This window comes from Myxine glutinosa, chromosome 2 (genome assembly GCF_964187855.1).
Source record: "Myxine glutinosa chromosome 2, kmMyxGlut1.1, whole genome shotgun sequence".
Taxonomy (NCBI): Eukaryota; Metazoa; Chordata; class Myxini; order Myxiniformes; family Myxinidae; genus Myxine; species Myxine glutinosa.
In genome coordinates this window covers 233,387,807-233,408,507 of record NC_136262.1, presented here as the reverse complement: position 1 = coordinate 233,408,507, position 20,701 = coordinate 233,387,807, and the positions used below count along the sequence as shown (strand labels likewise).

The 20,701-nt window shown below is 33.7% G+C and overlaps 1 protein-coding gene across 1 annotated transcript in view; it reads left to right on the top strand.

Annotated features, from left to right (window-relative positions):
• MCCC2 (methylcrotonyl-CoA carboxylase subunit 2) overlaps nucleotides 1-20,701 on the top strand; it is a 208,250-nt gene that overhangs the window by 110,608 nt on the left and 76,941 nt on the right. The window contains exon 11 of the mRNA XM_068106084.2: nucleotides 9,060-9,132. Coding sequence (XP_067962185.2) covers nucleotides 9,060-9,132 — 73 coding nt within the window. The remainder of the gene's footprint in view (nucleotides 1-9,059; nucleotides 9,133-20,701) is intronic.

Below are 20,701 nucleotides of genomic sequence, written 5' to 3'. Positions count from 1 at the left end.
CAATGAAGGGTGAAGGGTAGGGGAGAATGCAAGGGCTGGACAAGACAGATATGGGAGTGAAATATTCTGGAGGGGTGAGGGTGGTTTATCAGGTATAGAAAAGATCATGATTTGCATGGGGGATGATTTGAGATGGTGGTCAACAGCTGTGTTGGAGACCTGGAGGGAAGAATAAGATTGAAGAGAATGTGAAAGTTTATTCCACATGTGGGAAAAAGAGGAACAATTGAGCATAAGTTTTATACTATTTTGTTTGATTGACATATCAAGTTGGAAATAATCTTTAGTTTCCCCCCATTTGTACAAGATCGAGGCTCATAAAGGGCGAGATGCCAATTAAGGGTAAAAAGGCAATGAAGGGGCATTGGGGCCAAATTTGTACTCAGGCAGGGTTATAGAGGAAGAGGAATGAGGAGAGAGAGAATGGGAGGGAACAGAGTAACCTGCAAGTAAGAGGGTTGGGTTAGGTCGGGCTAGTGGTAGAGATCCCAGGTAAAGGTGGGTGTGGTAGGGGTGTTGGACCATAGATAGCAGTGCACCACCGATTCGGAACCCTGGAGTGAAGAGTGGGCATGAACATCCTCAGGAAAGCAGTTCCGCAAAGCTGAGAAAAGTTGAGTAAAAGAGTGGAGGTTTAGAGCAAGCTTGAATTTTTGGCATTTAATGAGGATTGGGGGGAGGGGTGGAGGAGTAAGGTACTGTACGAATGTGTGCATCCTGGAGGGGCGAGAGAGAGAGAAAGAGAGAGAGAGGGAGGGAGGGATCGAGCGCTGAGAGAGCAGAGGTAGTTAGACCGGAGAAGAGGCGGTAAACATACCTGTCTGCGATGAGAGAACAGCAGACCTTGTTCTTCACGCTCATCGTGGGAGATTCCAATAATGCTGAATGCCTCTGATTCTGCAGATTCCAGGAGAAGCAGATGTGTTCATTTTTTAATACGATGAAGGTGGTGATATTTCTTCATTGATTTCCTTTTTTTTGTTTTTTTTTTATACAAGATCGAGGCTCATGGAAGAGCTAATATTGATTACAAAAAGACAAACTGACACATAAAACATATGATAAAGGGAGCGGGAGAACAAGATGGAGAGCAGGGACATCGGGAGATCTGTGGGAGGGAGAGGGCTTGGGGGGAGGAGGCATGGGGGGTGGGGGTGGGGAGACCCCCTGGCGTTAATTCAACGATCGACCGGGATTCAAACTCAGGATCCTAGGATCCCAAGCCAGCACCCTAACCGCTAAGCGGACAACCGTCCATGCGCAGCTTCTACTAGAAAATGACTGGACGCATTTCTTTCAAATTCGGCACATGTATGCAATAACATCTGCGCATGAAGCACGTCAAAAGATTTTGGAATCAGAGTCAATTTGGAACTTTGACAATCTAATTTATTTTTTTTAATGGGAGAGAATAGTACAGGATTGTACAGCGTTTACAACCAACCGTTACTCTGGCTGTTCGGAATGCTTAAAATCTGGATATGGGAAGGGAATATACAAAACCACCACCATCCACCACGCAACAACTCATACAGTATTCATTAGGTTGATAGCAGCTGTTTACAGCAACAGTTCTAAATCGTACACTTTAGATGGTTAACTATGGAATAAAGTCAAAAAGATTCTGAATGAAAAAAAAATGCTTAAATATATTTCAGAAACGGTACGTCCAAGCTGGGTTGAGTGACTCGGTGGGCGAGGCGGCTTCATCAGTCGAGGCAGGAGTGCTTGGAAGCCTGAAGAAGTTGGTGAATTCATTCTGATTCTGGATGGCCATGAACAAGTCATGGTATAACTTATCCACCAGATCAAAAGCGATGGAAGCCTTGTTAGCACGGGTCAGGTTCGCATCTGTGGTTTCCACATGATGTTTAATTTCCCCCAGCAGCTTGTAAAGTTTTCTTACATCCTTGTCGGTCATGCTTGGGCCACTTTCGGACTCGGATTCATCCTCTTCCTCATCCTTCTCATCCGTCGTCGCTGTGGCCAACTCCATCAGTTCTTCATTGGTTAATTCCTGGCGATGCTCCAACAGGTATTCCTGTATGTCATCACTGTTCATGTTCTTGAAGCCTTCTCCAGGGATCCTTCTCGCAAGCTGTGCCAGTTCTTCAGTCGGTATTTCTGGGAAGCCCTCAAAACCCTGCACAACATCTGGCCACAGCTGCCTCCACACAACATTCAGAGTAGAGTTCTTGATTTCCTTCCAGCAGGAGGAAATCAGCTGGATAGCAATCCTGATGTTGTAGTTCTTCCAGAATGTCTTGATGGTGTCTGGGGTGTCACCCTCATGCAGCATACGACGCAGCAGATTCTTGGTGTAGAGACGCGTGAACTGCGCGATGACACCCTGGTCCATCGGCTGGAGGGTTGACGTGGTGCCTTGGGGCAAAAACACCACCTTGAAATCAGGATTGCTTTCACTGAACTCCTGAAGGTTGAGTGGATGTCCTGGTGCATTATCCAACAAGAGGATGCCTTTTGGTGGAAGACCTCTGGAAATTAAATAAAGCTTCACTTCAGTCTGAAAATGGCTGAAATACCACTTGTGCAGCAACACCTGCGTCATCCATGCTTTAGGGTTGTGCATCCACACCACCGGTAGCAGGGGGATGGAGACGCCCTTCAAAGCACGAGGGCATTTCGACTTGTAAACCAAGACCGGCTTACAGCGAAAATCTCCAGAAGCATTAGAACAGAACATTAGGGTAATCCTGTCCTTCGATTGCTTCACCCCTGAAGCACGATTCTCCTCCTTCATCAGGTATGTTTTGTTGGGGAGCTTTTTCCAAAACAGCCCCGTCTCATCTGCGTTGAATATCTGGTCAGGATGGTATTCTGCCACAACATTCGCAAACTTGGCCTTGAACCTCTCAGCTGCCTCGTAGTCCATATCATCTTGCATAGAGCCAAATTGAAGTCCGTGGCGTCGCTTGAACTTTGCCAACCACACATCAGAGGCCTTGAATGGCTTCTTCTTCTCACCGCTAGGCCCAGGCATAGCATCATAAAAGGCCTTGGCCTTCTCCATAACTAGTGGGCCACTGATGGGTAAATTGGTCCTGTGCATTTCTGAGATCCACAGGAGTAAGACCGTCTCCAATTCCTCATTTTGAGATTCACGCATGGTCTTCGTCTTGCTTCCGCTTCCCTGTTCACACAGCTTTTCCTTGAGTTCTTTCTCTTGCTTTACCCAGTCGTACACCGTAGAAAGACCAGCACCCATTTCTTGGGATAGATTATGCAAACTTTCACCTCTTCTGTAGCGTTCACAGGCACGAACCTTTTCTTGGATTGTCATCACCACACGCTTACGCTTTTGAAACACTTTTTTTGACGACATCATTTGAATAAAACTTGTTCAGAATGAGGTAGAACGATCGCGATAAAGCACGCGCAACTGTTTCCAATGGAGAGAATCCCAGAATGAGGATGAAGGAAGGGTGGAATCTCGGACGGGGCACCCGGTGACCCGGACGCCCAATAAACGACTCGGCCGATGGACCAATCACAATCACGATTTCCACTCTGCACGCGCCCACCGCGGCAAATTAAAAATTTAAATTTCCTCGCAGAAGTGTTTGGATATGGGAATAACCGAATATGCGGGTATTCGGATATGAGAGTGTCCATTGTATATGCTTTCAAGAACTATTGTTCATTTATATATGCACTACCATCCCCACGACCATCAAACAACTTTGAGTTATTTATTTACATACAATGCACCACCACCGCTACCGACACACCACCTTGAATGATTAAAAAAAAATACATTTTACTATCTCCACTACTTACACACGACTTTTGAATTATTTATTTGTTTATATAAACTTTACTGTCACCACAACTTACACACAACTTTTAAATTATTTATTTGTTTGTATAAACTTTACTGTCACCACAACTTACACACGACTTTTGAATTATTTATTTGTTTGTATAAACTTTACTGTCACCACAACTTACACACGACTTTTGAATTATTTATTTGTTTGTATAAACTTTACTGTCACCACAACTTACACACGACTTTTGAATTATTTATTTGTTTGTATAAACTTTACTGTCACCACAACTTACACACGACTTTTGAATTATTTATTTGTTTGTATAAACTTTACTGTCACCACAACTTACACACGACTTTTGAATTATTTATTTGTTTGTATAAACTTTACTGTCACCACAACTTACACACGACTTTTGAATTATTTATTTGTTTGTATAAACTTTACTGTCACCACAACTTACACACGACTTTTGAATTATTTATTTGTTTGTATAAACTTTACTGTCACCACAACTTACACCCGACTTTTGAATTATTTATTTGTTTATATACACTTTACTATCACCACAACTTACACACGACTTTTGAATTATTTATTTGTTGATAGAAACTTTACTGTCACCACAACTTACACACGACTTTTGAATTATTTATTTGTTTATAGAAACTTTACTGTCACCACAACTTACACACGACTTTTGAATTATTTATTTGTTTATATACAGTTTACTATCACCACAAGTTACGCACAACTTTTGAATTATTTATTTGTTTATATAAACTTTACTGTCACCACAACTTACACACGACTTTTAAATTATTTATTTGTTTATATAAACTTTACTGTCACCACAACTTACGCACAACTTTTGAATTATTTATTTGTTTATATATACTTTACTGTCACCACAACTTACACACGACTTTTAAATTATTTATTTGTTTATATAAACTTTACTGTCACCACAACTTACACACGACTTTTAAATTATTTATTTGTTTATATACACTTTACTATCACCACAACTTACACACAACTTTTGAATTATTTATTTGTTTATATAAACTTTACTGTCACCACAACTTACACACGACTTTTAAATTATTTATTTGTTTATATAAACTTTACTATCACCACAACTTACACACAACTTTTGAATTATTTATTTGTTTATATAAACTTTACTGTCACCACAACTTACACACGACTTTTGAATTATTTATTTGTTTATATAAACTTTACTGTCACCACAACTTACACCCGACTTTTGAATTATTTATTTGTTTGTATAAACTTTACTGTCACCACAACTTACACACGACTTTTGAATTATTTATTTGTTTGTATAAACTTTACTGTCACCACAACTTACACCCGACTTTTGAATTATTTATTTGTTTATATACACTTTACTATCACCACAACTTACACCCGACTTTTGAATTATTTATTTGTTTATAGAAACTTTACTGTCACCACAACTTACACACGAGTTTTGAATTATTTATTTGTTTATAGAAACTTTACTGTCACCACAACTTACACACGACTTTTGAATTATTTATTTGTTTATAGAAACTTTACTGTCACCACAACTTACACACGACTTTTGAATTATTTATTTGTTTATATTCACTTTACTATCACCACAACTTACACACGACTTTTGAATTATTTATTTGTTTATATACAGTTTACTATCACCACAAGTTACGCACAACTTTTGAATTATTTATTTGTTTATATAAACTTTACTGTCACCACAACTTACACACGACTTTTAAATTATTTATTTGTTTATATAAACTTTACTGTCACCACAACTTACGCACAACTTTTGAATTATTTATTTGTTTATATATACTTTACTGTCACCACAACTTACACACGACTTTTAAATTATTTATTTGTTTATATAAACTTTACTGTCACTACAACTTACACACGACTTTTAAATTATTTATTTGTTTATATACACTTTACTGTCACCACAACTTACGCACAACTTTTGAATTATTTATTTGTTTATATATACTTTACTGTCACCACAACTTACACACGACTTTTAAATTATTTATTTGTTTATATAAACTTTACTGTCACCACAACTTACACACGACTTTTAAATTATTTATTTGTTTATATTCACTTTACTATCACCACAACTTACACACGACTTTTGAATTATTTATTTGTTTATATAAACTTTACTGTCACCACAACTTACACACGACTTTTAAATTATTTATTTGTTTATATAAACTTTACTGTCACCACAACTTACACACGACTTTTAAATTATTTATTTGTTTATATAAACTTTACTGTCACCACAACTTACGCACAACTTTTGAATTATTTATTTGTTTATATAAACTTTACTGTCACCACAACTTACACCCGACTTTTGAATTATTTATTTGTTTGTATAAACTTTACTGTCACCACAACTTACACACGACTTTTGAATTATTTATTTGTTTGTATAAACTTTACTGTCACCACAACTTACACCCGACTTTTGAATTATTTATTTGCTTATATACACTTTACTATCACCACAACTTACACACGACTTTTGAATTATTTATTTGTTTATAGAAACTTTACTGTCACCACAACTTACACACGACTTTTGAATTATTTATTTGTTTATAGAAACTTTACTGTCACCACAACTTACACACGACTTTTGAATTATTTATTTGTTTATATTCACTTTACTATCACCACAACTTACACACGACTTTTGAATTATTTATTTGTTTATATACAGTTTACTATCACCACAAGTTACGCACAACTTTTGAATTTTTTATTTGTTTATATAAACTTTACTGTCACCACAACTTACACACGACTTTTAAATTATTTATTTGTTTATATAAACTTTACTGTCACCACAACTTACGCACAACTTTTGAATTATTTATTTGTTTATATATACTTTACTGTCACCACAACTTACACACGACTTTTAAATTATTTATTTGTTTATATAAACTTTACTGTCACCACAACTTACACACGACTTTTAAATTATTTATTTGTTTATATACACTTTACTATCACCACAACTTACACACAACTTTTGAATTATTTATTTGTTTATATAAACTTTACTGTCACCACAACTTACACACGACTTTTAAATTATTTATTTGTTTATATAAACTTTACTATCACCACAACTTACACACAACTTTTGAATTATTTATTTGTTTATATAAACTTTACTGTCACCACAACTTACACACGACTTTTAAATTATTTATTTGTTTATATAAACTTTACTGTCACCACAACTTACGCACAACTTTTGAATTATTTATTTGTTTATATAAACTTTACTGTCACCACAACTTACACACGACTTTTAAATTATTTATTTGTTTATATAAACTTTACTGTCACCACAACTTACACACGACTTTTAAATTATTTATTTGTTTATATACACTTTACTATCACCATAACTTACACACAACTTTTGAATTATTTATTTGTTTATATAAACCTTACTGTCACCACAACTTACACATGACTTTTAAATTATTTATTTGTTTATATAAACTTTACTGTCACCACAACTTACACACAACTTTTAAATTATTTATTTGTTTATATAAACTTTACTATCACCACTACTTACACACAACTTTTGAATTATTTATTTGTTTATATAAACTTTACTGTCACCACAACTTACACACGACTTTTGAATTATTTATTTGTTTATATTCACTTTACTATCACCACAACTTACACACAACTTTTGAATTATTTATTTGTTTCTATAAACTTTACCGTTTCCACCACCGACACACAACTTTTGAATTATTTATTTGTTTATATTCAGTTTACTATCACCACGACTTACACACACCTTTTGAATTATTTATTTGTTTATATACACTTTACTATCACCACTATTTAGACACACCTTTTGAATTATTTATTTGTTTATATACAGTTTACTATCACCACTACTTACACACACCTTTTGAATTATTTATTTGTTTATATACACTTTACTATCACCACTACTTACACACACCTTTTGAATTATTTATTTGTTTATATACACTTTACTATCACCACTACTTACACAAACCTTTTGAATTATTTATTTGTTTTTATACACCTTACTATCACCACTACTAACACACACCTTTTGAATTATTTACTTGTTTATATACACATTACTATCACCACTACTTACACAAACCTTTTGAATTATTTATTTGTTTATATACACTTTACTATCACCACTACTTACACACACCTTTTGAATTATTTACTTGTTTATATACACTTTACTATCACCACTACTAACACACACCTTTTGAATTATTTATTTGTTTATATACACTTTACTATCACCACTACTTACACACACCTTTTGAATTATTTATTTGTTTATATACACTTTACTATCACCACTACTAACACACACCTTTTGAATTATTTATTTGTTTATATACACTTTACTATCACCACTACTAACACACACCTTTTGAATTATTTATTTGTTTATATACACTTTACTATCACCACTACTAACACACACCTTTTGAATTATTTATTTGTTTATATACACTTTACTATCACCACTACCAACATGCAATCATGGATTCTTTACTTATATACCTTTTATAATTTTACTGTCGACATTCAATTCCACCTCAAATTATTTGTTTGTTTTAACCACTTTACCATCTCTCCTACCTACATTTATCCATTTATTTATTTATTTATTTAAATAGAAAATCTACACGTCCCGTTTTTTACGGTGTGGTTGGGGGCTACGTCCTCGACGAGGGTCTGTATTGCTTTTATTGTATTATCAGCAATGATTTGAAACACTCCATCTGTAAGATTTACAAGGAAAGCAAAGTGAGGGCCTTTCTTGTCTAAATGACACACATTGTGACCTTTTTGACCAGGTGCCAGCCAAAAGCTGCACATTATCCTGCTAAAGAATCTCTGTTAAACAGCGATGGTGGAGCGAACAGGTGAGATTTAAGGGTGGCAATTGAGTGTTCTTGATGGATCCGAGTGTCATAGCTTTAAGTTTGTATCAACTCTCCATCTCCATCTTCCAGTACAGGAGACAACAGCAAAGGTCAAGAAGACTTTTCTAGAATAATTATTTGGACCTGAAACCTCCAACTGAGAGAGAATGCTAAAGTCGCTTCATTTTATTGTACTTTCATGATATCTGGCTGTGAATCTTTTATATATATATAATTCTCTTCTTGGCAGGTGATTGCCCGGATCGTGGATGGCAGCAGGTTCGATGAGTTTAAAGCCATGTACGGAGATACACTCGTTACGGGTGAGTGTGATACCATGGTGTCTCTGAGGGTCTTTCATCATTTGGTGCAGTGAACGGTTGTGTTTTCATGGACAATTTCCCATTATATTGTCTTTCATCATCAGGAAAACAAAATGTCTGTGGTCCTTCAACGTAAAATATTTGGCTCGACTTGGTGCGAATGCGATTTCTGTTTGAACGACCCACACCTCACTATCGGTTTTCCTCTGAACGATTTGGTGCTTTCTAATTGGTTGATTAAAGAAACCAAGTTGCTCTTGCAGTAACTCTCACTGCTTGCGGTTTGGATCATTGGCTCCCGTACTCAGTGCAATCGCATATGGATTGTGCGGTGATGTTTTTAAGGCTGCGTTAGCAGGAGAGCCTCCAGGTATGCACGCTCACCTTGAAGCTTTCTTGTCCATGCATACAATTGTCGATCCGAGCTGTATTATCACCTCGGTGTTTCGCGTGCAGGGCGATGCATAATTTTGTGCACCATCCATCGGGTGCACGTAAAGCCAGAGTGATCCGTCTGTCGGCCCTGGTTGTTGTTGTTGGATGTTAAATATCCCACGCCTCGGTGTCTTTAGCAAATTGCCGGTGAGCAATCGCCGGTATCATGAACAAATTCCAAATTCCTGCCACCTTCAGTCGAACGCCAGGCGTGGCCAGCCGGTTTGTGAAAGACTTGGGCCAAAAACGCTCTCTGGACAACCCCACTCTCGGTGGGAATAATCGGGGCCATTATAAGAAGTAATATTGGCATTATATTTGCAAGTAGAACTGCACTCACGAGACAACACGGATAGGCCAGATTTGCACCCAGATCTTAACCAAAATCCAATTGGCTTGTTCTTGTCACCTACCAACCCATCCACCAAGTTTTGTCCGAATCCGTCCATAACTTTTTGAGATAGCGTACTTAAAAAAAAAAAAATTTGAGGTTTTTTTGAGATTTTCATATATATATTTTAAACTTTTTGTTAAATTATTGTTTGTTTTTTAACTTTAACTTTAACATAACTTTTTGAGATTTTGATAACCCTATCGTTTTTGGCCCGATCTTTCAATTGTGAATAATCACTTTAAAAATTTTAGTATCCAGATCCGGACCCAGATCTTCACCAAAATCTAAATGATTCGTCCTTGTCACACACACAACCAAGTTTCGTCCAAATCCGTCCATATCTTTTTGAGATATCCTGTTCACAATCAGACAACCAGACAGACAAACAGCGGTGAAAACATAATCTCCGTCCACATTCGGTGGCGGACGTAATGAAATATACAGAAAGATTTGCAACATGAACAATATGAGGATCCCCTGTGCTCTATATTAGAACATCCCAGCTACACTTTGAATGAGATGCATCTCAAGACCAGTGGTTTGATTGCTTTCGACAATAATTTTGATTTCTTGCTGATATCTGAATCATTTTGATTTCTTGCTGATATCTGAATCATTGTACACCGCACCTTTCCTATGCCATCTCCAGGCATTGCAAATCGTCATTGCCGGGCACCGAAGGGGGCTCGGCAGTGACGCACGCTGAAAGGGAGTACTCAGTTTTCACTCTGGTTGTTTGTTTGTTTTCTTGTTTGTTTGTTGTACACCGCTCCTTTCCTATGCCATCTCCAGGCATTGCAAAACGTCATTGCCGGGCACCGAAGGGGGCTCGGCAGTGACGCACGCTGAAAGGGAGTACTCAGTTTTCACTCTGGTTGTTTGTTTGTTTTCTTGGTTGTTTTCTTGTTTGTTTGTTTGTTTGTTTGTTTGGGCGATATCTCAGCCATCCTTTGAACTAGGAAGCTGAAATTTCGGCACAATAGTGAGCAAGTCCTTTGTCAAAAACAGTATTTTTTGTTTTTTGATTAATCAATTAATTGAGGAGTTATTTAATTATTAGCGATTAATTAAATACTTATTTCATTAATCTAATTTCCTTTCTCTTCTGACCATTAACTCAGGCACCTTTTGAGTTAGGAAGCTGATATTTGGACATGCCAATGACCAGGTGATTTGGCTGCAAAGGCTATTTTTGATTTATTAATTAATCAATTAATCAATTAATTATTTAATTATTTGATGAATGGCTAAAAAAAATTTTTTTTTTTTAAGTTGCAGATTCCGATGAAATGGTGGTGGTTTATGTGTTCTCTGACCGAATTGATTAATAATTTCATTTTTTAATGATTATTATTTATTTATTTTCATTATTAATCATTTATTTATTTTCTTTCTCATTTGGCCAATATCTCAGGCACCTTTTGAGCTCGGAAGCTAATGTTTGGACATGAGTGACCATGTGACGTGGCTATCAAGGATATTTTTGATTTATTGATTAATCAATTAATCAATTAATCGATTAATTATTTAATTATTCGATTAATAACTTTAAAAAAAAAAATCAGTCACAGTTTCTGATGAAATGGTGGTGGTTTATGTGTTCTGTGACTGAATTGATTAATAATTTAATTTTTTAATGATTATTATTTATTTATTTTCATTATTAATCATTTATTTATTTTCTTTCTCATTTGGTCAATATCTCAGGCACCTTTTGAGCTGGGAAGCTAATATTTGGACATGACAGTGACCAAGTGATGTGGCTATCAAGGATATTTTTGATTTATTGATTAATCATTTAATCGATTAATTATTTATTGATTAATCTATTAATTATTTAATTTTTTAAGTTACAGATTCGGATGAAATGGTGGTGGTTTATCAAGGATATTTTTGATTTATTGATAAATCATTTAATCGATTAATTATTTATGAATTAATCGATTAATTATTTATTGATTAATCAATTAATTATTTAATTTTTTATTAATGACTTATTTAATTAAATTTAAATTTTAATGGAATCTCCCACGATGAAGCTAACTCCAAGGGCCTCTCACTCACTCACCGCAGGCAGCTTGGTGGTCTTTCCGTCTTCTACCGACTCCTCTCTGGCCTTGCCCCCCCCAGCTCTCTCTGGGCTCTGTCCAGCAAATATTCCTACAGGTCGCACAAGATCTGCCTGCAACCCTCTTATGGTTAAACTGCCAAAATCAAGACTCTCTGCTCACCTTCACTCCTTCATTCCTCTTTTCTCCCGCTTCTGGAACAAACTCCCTCACTCTCTTCAATCCCACTCCACCCTCCAGGTCTTTAAAACAGCTGTTCACCACCATCTCTTATCTTCCCCCATCCAAAACATTGATCATTTGATCATTGATCTTCAATCCCACTCCACCCTCCAGGTCTTTAAAACTGCTGTTCACCACCATCTCTTATCTTCCCCCATCCAAAACATTGATCATTTCTATCCCCGCTAATTTCACCCCAATTCCACTTTTTTGAAATACCAACTTCTGTCCTGGAAGTCCTTGGTGTCCTTGTGTTTGATACTTCTGCCACCCCCCTCCCCCCAAGCCCTCTCCCTCCCACACATCTCCCTGCTCTTAAATGTTGTGTGCCCTCAAGTGTTTGTGTGCTTCCCCTTCTCTTGTCTTCTGCTCCCTCTTTTTATATATTTTGTTTGTCTGGTTGATTTGTTTGTGAAATAAATGTCAGCTCTTTCACGAGCCTCGATTCAGTATACAAAAAAAAAAAAATTTCTAAAAGATACATCTTCGGATGAAGCACTAGTGGTTTAGTTATGCTATTAGCCAATTGATTAAGAAAATATTTTGTGGTAATCTTTTATTGATTTTAATTATACAATTAATCAATCAAATATTGTACACCTCTCCTTCCCAATGCAGCCTCTATGAGCTGCACTGCGGTATTGCCGGGCGCCGGAGGCGCCCCGGCAATGCCGGGCTGTCGGATATTTAATTATTTGGCATGGGGGCGGTGTACTTTGAATGTATCTGTACTTGTTTTGATTTCTTGCTGATATCTGAATCATTTTGATTTCTTGCTGATATCTGAATGATTTTGATTTCTTGCTGATATCTGAATCATTTTGATTTCTTGCTGATATCTGAATCATTTTGATTTCTTGCTGATATCTGAATCATTTTGATTTCTTGCTGATATCTGAATCATTTTGATTTCTTGCTGATATCTGAATGATTTTGATTTCTTGCTGATATCTGAATGATTTTGATTTCTTGCTGATATCTGAATGATTTTGATTTCTTGCTGATATCTGAATCATTTTGATTTCTTGCTGATATCTGAATGATTTTGATTTCTTGCTGATATCTGAATGATTTTGATTTCTTGCTGATATCTGAATCATTTTGATTTCTTGCTGATATCTGAATCATTTTGATTTCTTGCTGATATCTGAATGATTTTGATTTCTTGCTGATATCTGAATGATTTTGATTTCTTGCTGATATCTGAATGATTTTGATTTCTTGCTGATATCTGAATGATTTTGATTTCTTGCTGATATCTGAATGATTTTGATTTCTTGCTGATATCTGAATGATTTTGATTTCTTGCTGATATCTGAATCATTTTGATTTCTTGCTGATATCTGAATCATTTTGATTTCTTGCTGATATCTGAATGATTTTGATTTCTTGCTGATATCTGAATGATTTTGATTTCTTGCTGATATCTGAATGATTTTGATTTCTTGCTGATATCTGAATGATTTTGATTTCTTGCTGATATCTGAATCATTTTGATTTCTTGCTGATATCTGAATGATTTTGATTTCTTGCTGATATCTGAATCATTTTGATTTCTTGCTGATATCTGAATGATTTTGATGTCTTGCTGATATCTGAATCATTTTGTTTCTTTCTTTCTGAATCATCTTGTTTATTTCTTGCTGAATTATTCTGTTTTTTTCTTGCTGAATCATTTTGTTTCTTTCTTTCTGAATCATCTTGTTTATTTCTTGCTGAATTATTCTGTTTCTTTCTTGCTGAATCATTTTGTTTCTTTCTTGCTGAATCATTTTGTTTCTTTCTTGCTGAATCATCTTGTTTCTTTCTTGCTGAATCATTTTGTTTCTTTCTTGCTGAATCATTTTGTTTCTTTCTTGCTGAATCATTTTGTTTCTTTCTTGTTGAATCATTTTGTTTCTTTCTTGGTGAATCATTTTGTTTCTTTCTTGCTGAATCATTTTGTTTCTTTCTTGCTGAATCATTTTGTTTCTTTCTTGCTGAATCATTTTGTTTCTTTCTTGCTGAATCATTTTGTTTCTTTCTTGCTGAATCATCTTGTTTCTTTTTTGCTGAATCATTTTGTTTCTTTCTTGCTGAATCATTTTGTTTCTTTCTTGCTGAATCATTTTGTTTCTTTCTTGCTGAATCATTTTGTTTCTTTCTTGCTGAATCATTTTGTTTCTTTCTTGCTGAATCATTTTGTTTCTTTCTTGCTGAATCATTTTGTTTTTTTTCTTGCTGAATCATCTTGTTTCTTTCTTGCTGAATCATTTTGTTTTTTTCTTGCTGAATCATCTTGTTTCTTTCTTGCTGAATCATTTTGTTTCTTTCTTGCTGAATCATTTTGTTTCTTTCTTGCTGAATCATTTTGTTTCTTTCTTGCTGAATCATCTTGTTTCTTTCTTGCTGAATCATTTTGTTTCTTTCTTGCTGAATCATTTTGTTTCTTTCTTGGTGAATCATTTTGTTTCTTTCTTGCTGAATCATCTTGTTTCTTTCTTGCTGAATCATCTTGTTTCTTTCTTGCTGAATCATCTTGTTTCTTTCTTGCTGAATCATCTTGTTTCTTTCTTGCTGAATCATCTTGTTTCTTTCTTTCTGAATCATTTTGTTTCTTTCTTGCTGAATCATCTTGTTTCTTTCGTGCTGAATCATTTTGTTTCTTTCTTGCTGAATCATTTTGTTTCTTTCTTGCTGAAACATTTTGTTTCTTTCTTGCTGAATCATCTTGTTTCTTTCTTGCTGAATCATCTTGTTTCTTTCTTGCTGAATCATCTTGTTTCTTTCTTTCTGAATCATCTTGTTTCTTTCTTGCTGAATCATCTTGTTTCTTTCTTGCTGAATCATCTTGTTTCTTTCTTGCTGAAACATTTTGTTTCTTTCTTTCTGAATCATTTTGTTTCTTTCTTGCTGAATCATTTTGTTTCTTTCTTGCTGAATCATCTTGTTTCTTTCTTGCTGAATCATCTTGTTTCTTTCTTGCTGAATCATCTTGTTTCTTTCTTTCTGAATCATTTTGTTTCTTTCTTGCTGAATCATCTTGTTTCTTTCTTGCTGAATCATTTTGTTTCTTTCTTGCTGAATCATTTTGTTTCTTTCTTGCTGAATCATCTTGTTTCTTTCTTGCTGAATCATTTTGTTTCTTTCTTGCTGAATCATTTTGTTTCTTTCTTGCTGAATCATTTTGTTTCTTTCTTGCTGAATCATTTTGTTTCTTTCTTGCTGAATCATCTTGTTTCTTTCTTGCTGAATCGTTTTGTTTCTTTCTTGCTGAATCGTTTTGTTTCTTTGTTGCTGAATCATTTGTTTCTTTCTTGCTGAATCATTTTGTTTCTTTCTTGCTGAATCATTTTGTTTCTTTCTTGCTGAATCATTTTGTTTCTTTCTTGCTGAATCATTTTGTTTCTTTCTTGCTGAATCATTTTGTTTCTTTCTTGCTGAATCATTTTGTTTCTTTCTTGCTGAATCATTTTGTTTCTTTCTTGCTGAATCATTTTGTTTCTTTCTTGCTGAATCATTTTGTTTCTTTCTTGCTGAAACATTTTGTTTCTTTCTTGCTGAATCATTTTGTTTCTTTCTTGCTGAATCATTTTGTTTCTTTCTTGCTGAATCATCTTGTTTCTTTCTTGCTGAATCATCTTGTTTCTTTCTTGCTGAATCATCTTGTTTCTTTCTTGCTGAATCATATTGTTTCTTTCTTGCTGAATCATCTTGTTTCTTTCTTGCTGAATCATCTTGTTTCTTTCTTTCTGAATCATTTTGTTTCTTTCTTGCTGAATCATTTTGTTTCTTTCTTGCTGAATCATTTTGTTTCTTTCTTGCTGAATCATCTTGTTTCTTTCTTGCTGAATCATTTTGTTTCTTTCTTGCTGAATCATTTTGTTTCTTTCTTGCTGAATCATTTTGTTTCTTTCTTGCTGAATCATTTTGTTTCTTTCTTGCTGAATCATTTTGTTTCTTTCTTGCTGAATCATTTTGTTTCTTTCTTGCTGAATCATTTTGTTTCTTTCTTGCTGAATCATTTTGTTTCTTTCTTGCTGAATCATTTTGTTTCTTTCTTGCTGAATCATTTTGTTTCTTTCTTGCTGAATCATTTTGTTTCTTTCTTGCTGAATCATTTTGTTTCTTTCTTGCTGAATCATTTTGTTTCTTTCTTGCTGAATCATTTTGTTTCTTTCTTGCTGAATCATTTTGTTTCTTTCTTGCTGAATCATTTTGTTTCTTTCTTGCTGAAACATTTTGTTTCTTTTTTGCTGAATCATTTTGTTTCTTTCTTGCTGAATCATTTTGTTTCTTTCTTGCTGAATCATTTTGTTTCTTTCTTGCTGAATCATTTTGTTTCTTTTTTGCTGAATCATTTTGTTTCTTTCTTGCTGAAACATTTTGTTTCTTTTTTGCTGAATCATTTTGTTTCTTTCTTGCTGAATCATTGTTTCTTTTTTGCTGAATCATTTTGTTTCTTTCTTGCTGAATCATTTTGTTTCTTTCTTGCTGAAACATTTTGTTTCTTTTTTGCTGAATCATTTTGTTTCTTTCTTGCTGAATCATCTTGTTTCTTTCTTGCTGAATCATTTTGTTTCTTTCTTGCTGAATCATTTTGTTTCTTTCTTGCTGAATCATTTTGTTTCTTTTTTGCTGAATCATTTTGTTTCTTTCTTGCTGAAACATTTTGTTTCTTTCTTGCTGAAACATTTTGTTTCTTTTTTGCTGAATCATTTTGTTTCTTTCTTGCTGAATCATTTTGTTTCTTTCTTGGTGAATCATTTTGTTTTTTTCTTGCTGAATCATTTTGTTTCTTTGTTGCTGAATCATTTTATTTCTTTCTTGCTGAATCATTTTGTTTCTTTCTTGCTGAATCATTTTGTTTCTTTCTTGCTGAATCATTTTGTTTCTTTCTTGCTGAATCATTTTGTTTCTTTCTTGCTGAATCATTTTGTTTCTTTCTTGCTGAATCATCTTGTTTCTTTCTTGCTGAATCATCTTGTTTCTTTCTTTCTGAATCATCTTGTTTCTTTCTTGCTGAATCATCTTGTTTCTTTCTTGCTGAATCATCTTGTTTCTTTCTTGCTGAATCATCTTGTTTCTTTCTTTCTGAATCATTTTGTTTCTTTCTTGCTGAATCATTTTGTTTCTTTCTTGCTGAATCATCTTGTTTCTTTCTTGCTGAATCATTTTGTTTCTTTCTTGCTGAATCATTTTGTTTCTTTCTTGCTGAATCATTTTGTTTCTTTCTTGCTGAATCATTTTGTTTCTTTCTTGCTGAATCATTTTGTTTCTTTCTTGCTGAATCATTTTGTTTCTTTCTTGGTGAATCATTTTGTTTCTTTCTTGCTGAATCATTTTGTTTCTTTCTTGCTGAATCATTTTGTTTTTTTCTTGCTGAATCATTTTGTTTCTTTCTTGCTGAATCATTTTGTTTTTTTCTTGCTGAATCATTTTGTTTCTTTCTTGCTGAATCATTTTGTTTCTTTCTTGCTGAATCATTTTGTTTCTTTCTTGCTGAATCATTTTGTTTCTTTCTTGCTGAATCATTTTGTTTCTTTCTTGCTGAATCATTTTGTTTCTTTCTTGGTGAATCATTTTGTTTCTTTCTTGCTGAATCATTTTGTTTCTTTCTTGCTGAATCATTTTGTTTCTTTCTTGCTGAATCATTTTGTTTCTTTCTTGCTGAATCATTTTGTTTCTTTCTTGCTGAAACATTTTGTTTCTTTTTTGCTGAATCATTTTGTTTCTTTCTTGCTGAATCATTTTGTTTCTTTCTTGCTGAATCATTTTGTTTCTTTCTTGCTGAATCATTTTGTTTCTTTTTTGCTGAATCATTTTGTTTCTTTTTTGCTGAATCATTTTGTTTCTTTTTTGCTGAATCATTTTGTTTCTTTCTTGCTGAATCATTTTGTTTCTTTCTTGCTGAATCATTGTTTCTTTTTTGCTGAATCATTTTGTTTCTTTCTTGCTGAATCATTTTGTTTCTTTCTTGCTGAAACATTTTGTTTCTTTTTTGCTGAATCATTTTGTTTCTTTCTTGCTGAATCATCTTGTTTCTTTCTTGCTGAATCATTTTGTTTCTTTCTTGCTGAATCATTTTGTTTCTTTCTTGCTGAATCATTTTGTTTCTTTTTTGCTGAATCATTTTGTTTCTTTCTTGCTGAAACATTTTGTTTCTTTTTTGCTGAATCATTTTGTTTCTTTCTTGCTGAATCATTTTGTTTCTTTCTTGGTGAATCATTTTGTTTTTTTCTTGCTGAATCATTTTGTTTCTTTCTTGCTGAATCATTGTTTCTTTCTTGGTGAATCATTTTGTTTCTTTTTTGCTGAATCCTTTTTTTTCTTTCTTGCTGAATCATTTTGTTTATTTCTTGCTGAATCATTGTTTCTTTCTTGCTGAATCATTTTGTTTCTTTCTTGCTGAATCATTTTGTTTCTTTCTTGCTGAATCATTTTGTTTCGTTCTTGCTGAATCATTTTGTTTCTTTCTTGCTGAATCATTTTGTTTCTTTCTTGCTGAATCATTTTGTTTCTTTCTTGCTGAATCATTTTGTTTCTTTTTTGCTGAATCATTTTGTTTCTTTCTTGCTGAATCATTTTGTTTCTTTCTTGCTGAATCATTTTGTTTCTTTCTTGCTGAATCATTTTGTTTCTTTCTTGCTGAATAATTTTGTTTCTTTCTTGCTGAATCATCTTGTTTCTTTCTTGCTGAATCATCTTGTTTCTTTCTTGCTGAATCATCTTGTTTCTTTCTTTCTGAATCATTTTGTTTCTTTCTTGCTGAATCATTTTGTTTCTTTCTTGCTGAATCATTTTGTTTCTTTCTTGCTGAATCATTTTGTTTCTTTCTTGCTGAATCATCTTGTTTCTTTCTTGCTGAATCATCTTGTTTCTTTCTTGCTGAATCATCTTGTTTCTTTCTTTCTGAATCATTTTGTTTCTTTCTTGGTGAATAATTTTGTTTCTTTCTTGCTGAAACATTTTGTTTCTTTCTTGCTGAAACATTTTGTTTCTTTCTTGCTGAAACATTTTGTTTCTTTCTTGCTGAATCATCTTGTTTCTTTCTTTCTGAATCATTTTATTTCTTTCTTGCTGAATCATTTTGTTTCTTTCTTGCTGAATCATCTTGTTTATTTCTTTCTGAATCATCTTGTTTCTTTCTTAGTGAATCATTTTGTTTCTTTCTTGGTGAATCATTTTGTTTCTTTCTTGCTGAATCATTTTGTTTCTTTCTTGCTGAAACATTTTGTTTATTTCTTACTGAATCATTTTGTTTCTTTCTTGGTGAATCATTTTGTTTCTTTCTTGCTGAATCATTTTGTTTCTTTCTTGCTGAATCATTTTGTTTCTTTCTTGCTGAAACATTTTGTTTATTTCTTGCTGAATCATTTTGTTTCTTTCTTGCTGAATCATTTTGTTTCTTTCTTGCTGAAACATTTTGTTTATTTCTTGCTGAATCATTTTGTTTCTTTCTTGCTGAATCATCTTGTTTATTTCTTTCTGAATCATCTTGTTTCTTTCTTAGTGAATCATTTTGTTTCTTTCTTGGTGAATCATTTTGTTTCTTTCTTGCTGAATCATTTTGTTTCTTTCTTGCTGAAACATTTTGTTTATTTCTTGCTGAATCATTTTGTTTCTTTCTTGCTGAATCATTTTGTTTCTTTCTTGCTGAATCATTTTGTTTCTTTCTTGCTGAATCATTTTGTTTCTTTCTTCCTGAATCATTTTGTTTCTTTCTTGCTGAATCATTTTGTTTCTTTCTTGCTGAATCATCTTGTTTCTTTCTTTCTGAATCATTTTGTTTCTTTCTTGCTGAAACATTTTGTTTCTTTCTTGCTGAAACATTTTGTTTCTTTCTTGCTGAATCACTTTGTTTCTTTCTTGCTGAATCATTTTGTTTCTTTCTTGCTGAATCATTTTGTTTCTTTCTTGCTGAATCACTTTGTTTCTTTCTTGCTGAATCATTTTGTTTCTTTCTTGCTGAATGATCTTGTTTCTTTCTTGCTGAATCATCTTGTTTCTTTCTTGCTGAATCATCTTGTTTCTTTGTTTCTGAATCATTTTGTTTCTTTCTTGCTGAATCATTTTGTTTCTTTCTTGCTGAATCATCTTGTTTCTTTCTTTCTGAATCATTTTGTTTCTTTCTTGCTGAATCATTTTGTTTCTTTCTTGCTGAATCATCTTGTTTCTTTCTTTCTGAATCATCTTGTTTCTTTCTTTCTGAATCATTTTGTTTCTTTCTTGCTGAATCATTTTGTTTCTTTCTTGCTGAATCATCTTGTTTCTTTCTTGCTGAATCATCTTGTTTCTTTCTTTCTGAATCATTTTGTTTCTTTCTTGCTGAAACATTTTGTTTCTTTCTTGCTGAATCATCTTGTTTCTTTCTTTCTGAATCATTTTGTTTCTTTCTTGCTGAATCATCTTGTTTCTTTCTTGCTGAATCATTTTGTTTCTTTCTTTCTGAATCATCTTGTTTCTTTCT